Source organism: Candida theae (genome assembly GCF_024610275.1).
Source record: "Candida theae strain CBS 12239 chromosome Unknown scaffold143, whole genome shotgun sequence".
Taxonomy (NCBI): domain Eukaryota; kingdom Fungi; phylum Ascomycota; class Pichiomycetes; order Serinales; family Debaryomycetaceae; genus Lodderomyces; species Lodderomyces theae.
In genome coordinates this window covers 1-4,702 of record NW_026261378.1, presented here as the reverse complement: position 1 = coordinate 4,702, position 4,702 = coordinate 1, and the positions used below count along the sequence as shown (strand labels likewise).

Genomic DNA, 4,702 nt, shown 5'->3' with positions numbered 1-4,702 from the left:
TTTTGTTTATTATACAAGTAACCGTGGAGCCCTTGGTGGTGTAGTTTTTGATCTCTCTGGCGCCCCTCCCCCTTCTTGCTCTTACCACTCTAAACTCTGTATCAAAGTCGCAGTTGAAACATGCACATGTGCGTTTGTCTTCTCTGACTAGTTTGGGAAGATATTTCTTTGCTTTAATAACTTCAAGAACCATCAAAAGAGTAGTTCAACTATTGCAAACTTTATACATTTACAAATTGATACAAGTACAATACCTGTCCTTTTTACTTAGTCCTACTTTACTCATTTTCTTTCCCATTAGCGTTCTCTGCTAGCTTAATCTCTCCAATATCCCTTCAAAAATCTTACTAGCTTCGACTTCCAACACTTCCCTCAATTGTACTCCCGATGATGTCGATGTTGAAGTTGACGTAGTTGATGCTCGTTGCGTAATCAAATGTTCAAATTTGTTCAATATTTGAATTCTCAAACGCTCAATAATCACCTTTAATCGTACTCCTTGAGTTTGATTGAACCAATTTTCATCTCTAATAAAACTCAATTGTAAATCCAACTTGATAAAGAACTTAACAATTGTTACAACCGTTTGATTAAAGTCGATAGTCATTACCATCTTGTTTTGTGGCGATAATTGCCAAGATTCATTGAATATCGTGGGATAGTGAGTAATGAAGTCTTCTAAATCTCCTAATATCTTGATATAGTATTCTTGCTGTCCAAATAAAGATGCATGAGTAAGTTGTTGTTGTTGTTGTTCTATACTGTTGAGTATAGATACCCAGATAATATCAAATATAGAATCCAAATCCTGTATCAACAAAACAAATGGATAAATAATAGTCTCAGTCGATTGCTGTTTGATAAATTTGCGTTGTATCTGTAGCAACTGCTCGTCGATATAATTTATAAACCTGGACTGTTGTTTTGAAGATAACTTGTGAGTAGGGCCATTACCATTATGTGAAATTGAACTTTCACGGGTTTGTGTGTTTGAATTGAGTATATTTGCCTTGAATAATTGATACTCCTCGTCAAATGGTAATGTAAGTTGTCGTATATTTTGCAAATCAGCTGCATTAAACTCCCCATTATCCAGACTAGATAAGTCAGTTACTAAGATGTTGTAATCAGCTTGTTCTTGTTGGACTTGCAGTTGAATATGATTTGCATTTGAAACTTTGTCAATTGGTTGCTCATTCATGGCAGGGGCATCAAGTCTGTTATCATCTTCCTCCTTTTCATCATCATACAAGTCAGGATTCAAATCCAAGTCATCATTTTGCAATTGTGTTGTCGGTAGACTATCAGGTCTTATCTCTTCATTGGGTGCAGGATGAACTGGACTAGGAGGTGATTGTGGTCGCAGCATAACTGTAATATATATATATATACATATATAGTTTAAAAGTGTCTGATGTCACACATTTGCTATTCGCTTAGATATTTGCTGTGACTAAGAGAAAAAAAAAAAAAAAACATACTGCAGCCTCTGAGTATGCGGCTTTTCTGTCTCGATTAGGTAATTAGTGGTTATGTAGGATGGAAAAGAGCACCATTAAAAATAAATGTAAGCGAGCACCAACAACGAGTCATAGAATGAAGCTACACTTGACGAAGGAGGGCCGTTACTTAGTCTGTGCAAAAATATAGTTGAAGGGATGGAGTGTTTGTGCAATAAAGTATTTGCACATAGTAATGTTTGTTGCATCTCCGTAAAACGGAGAAGCTCAAGAGATTGTGTATGTGTTTTTTTTGTTTTTTTTTTTGGGCGAAGGGTTAAGTTCTTGTGTGTTTACTGTGTATATAGTTTAAGATTATTTTGTNGTATATAGTTTAAGATTATTTTGTGTGCGTGTGTGTGTGTATGTGTGTATGTGTGTGTGTAGAGTACTACTACTACTATACATACATACATACATAATATATACTACTACTTACCTTTATATATTAGCCATCCATCACTATCAACTTTCAAATAGATTAAACACTTTATCAACAGAAGTATTTCTTTCCTCCCTTTCCTCCAGAACACCACCACCAACTCATACATATATACACCTTTGTCATCATCTCAATAACCCCTACACAAATTGGTTTGATAACAAATTCTCCTTCTCGTCCCTCCTATCTATCTATATTTCTTTTAGAGAGAAAATTATTTCAGAGATAACACTGTGTGTCATACACGCCAGTCTTTGTCTCATCCCAGAAAAGAGAAAAGCAATTTTAGAACCAAAGATTACCAACTCAACTCAACTCAACTCAACTCAACTAACCCACACCTATACTTCTCAACTACATTCCTATCAACTAGAACATCTACACTTTAATCAGTATGCCTACTAATCACCCTACTATACCACAACAAGATGAGTCTGTAGCAGCACCGTCTACACCCGCTTCTGCTAGTGCTGCCTCTGCCACTACTGCTACTTCTTCTGCTTCTGCTGCTTCTGCTGCTTCTGCTGCCGCTACTGCCGCTTCTGCTGCCACATCTACTTTCACATCTTCATCACCACAATCGCCAACTTCAACTAATCAACAAGAGCAACTGGAGGCAATCCACCAATTACATCAACTGCATCAACTGCATCAACTGCAACTATTGGAGCAGCAGCAACGGCAGCAACGGCAGCAACAAGATCAACATCGCCAACAACTACTCAAATTACAGCAGATACAACAACAAATCGAGACCAACAAGAAAAGCGATTGCCGTAGTGACGAAGATGAAGTTATGCAACTACTTGACCAACATGAGTTGAACCGCGACGAGGCAGACAATCTTGCGCATAATAGTAATCCAACTTTGCAAAATGCGGTCCCACACCTCAGCAGCTTCAATTACAACAATGTTGACACCTATCATGACAATATCCATGATTCGCAAATCAAACGGCCCGCACTTTCCTCAAGAAGCGTTTCCATGGACACCACGCAGAACATTACTGAGTATCACCATAGTCCTACTACAAAGAACAAATCAAGAGAAAGCACCACGTCAGCATTTCCTCTAACCTCCAACTATCCACTCTCAAAACAGCCACAACACCCTTATCTCAAAAACATGGCAGCCTTAAGACTGAAACAAAAATTCAGCTTGGACCATTTTGAAAGTAATAGACGTGTATTCAAAACACTTTCCCATCTGCATACAAACCACCACAACTACCACCAGCAGCAGCAATACCCCCCATCTTCATTTCACAACCCCTATCTTCAACCTAATGCTCTGTTCATTGGAGAACAACAATCGGGTAAATCAAAGTTTAGAATCAAGGTGGAATTCAAAACTGTGGATATGAAAAACTCGTTGGTCACTGGTTTCTTACAAATTAATGGATTAACCAAAGATCATCAAGAAATTGTGACATACTTTAGAGGAGAAATTATCAACAACCCTCTTTATTCTCAGCATCAACAACAAAGTCATAGGTCTAATGAGTCATCATCTTCCAACACTGTATATGACGATGAGTACAAGAGGTTTTCATTTATGGCTGAAAACAAGAATTGGGGATCATCTGTTGAAAACGATTTGGATCACTGGAAAAGGCTTACTCAATCACCAGCCTCACCAGCAACAGTACCAACGTTTCCAACTCTACATTCACTCCAATACTCAACATGTCCATATGCTTCTTCCACCAACACAATCCCACCATATTCATCATCTTCAAGATCCACAAACCATGCACAAAACAAAGAGTTTATGAACAAGTTGGCCGGTATTTATCAAGGTCAATGCGGAAATGACGAATATCATAATCAATACGTATATATGAGGTGGAAGGAGGAATTCTTACTTCCCGACTCCAGAGTGAAGCAAATACCCAATGCGTCATTTGAAGGGTTTTATTACATTGTTTTGAACATTGGCAGCAACCAGATCATGGATGAGAGTGCATTAGATGCAGATATAAATGGGGAAAGAAGTAGTGCAGACGCATCGAACCACAAAAAAAGCCGCGCTAGAAATGACGTTTCTGGGACTGGGACTACTACTGGAACCCCTGTTGGTGGTTCCAAGCCGGGTGATATCAACGGGTTGTATTACCACATGTCGTCGGAGAAATTTCAATCCTTGTCATTGAGCCACGTGGATGATCACGGAGTTTCCAGCACGTTTGATTTCAATTGAATTGTATCGGTACAATCACTTCCCTAGATGTACATAAAGTGATTGTGTCAACGATTGTGGTCGCTTTGAATGAGAAGCTTTTTTACTTCGGTTTCATTTATGCCATTATATAGCTTGATCATTCTTTTAGTTCTTTTCAATCCATTTCTATAGTCTTTTTTGCCAATCGTCGAGTTTCAATAGACTTGAAAAAGGGTAAAATTGCGGAGTCAAAGTATCTGATTTGCATCTTTGCCATCTATATGTCCTACAATACACCACCATGCCAAATATCAATAATTTTGTTTGATTACAAGATTTTCCAAGCTAAACTCCAGTGGGTTTCTTTTCCCAGAAGTCCCCCAGTTTTGTCCAATCATTCAAAATATTCAAGAATCAGCGTCCCAGTGAAGTCCGTTCCGGTCCCCCAATCTCCCTCCATTTCAGTAAATAGTATTTTTTTGATTGAATGTTAAAATTTGGTAAGTGCTGTATAGAGTTTTAGAGTGTTGTTTGATAAGTAGCTTTTTGGTAGAGAAAACTTATCTGTCATAGGCAGAGTAGATCTAGGAATTGTGGAAT

At 38.1% G+C, this 4,702-nt stretch overlaps 2 protein-coding genes across 2 annotated transcripts; one reads left to right on the top strand and one right to left on the bottom strand. All coding sequences in view use genetic code 12, as the record gives it.

The window, feature by feature from the left end:
- Positions 1 to 310: 310 nt before the first annotated feature.
- KGF57_001253 (TFIIH complex subunit) lies at positions 311 to 1,369 on the bottom strand (the record flags this gene model as incomplete). Its single annotated transcript, XM_051750439.1, has 1 exon — positions 311 to 1,369. The coding sequence occupies one exon, from the start codon at positions 1,367 to 1,369 to the stop codon at positions 311 to 313; it is 1,059 nt and encodes a 352-aa protein (XP_051610242.1).
- A 966-nt stretch (positions 1,370 to 2,335) lies between these two features.
- Positions 2,336 to 4,141, top strand: KGF57_001252 (glucose-induced degradation complex subunit; the record flags this gene model as incomplete). The annotated part of the gene is made up of 1 exon (XM_051750438.1): positions 2,336 to 4,141. One exon carries the CDS (start codon positions 2,336 to 2,338, stop codon positions 4,139 to 4,141), a length of 1,806 nt encoding a protein of 601 aa, XP_051610241.1.
- Positions 4,142 to 4,702: the final 561 nt, after the last annotated feature.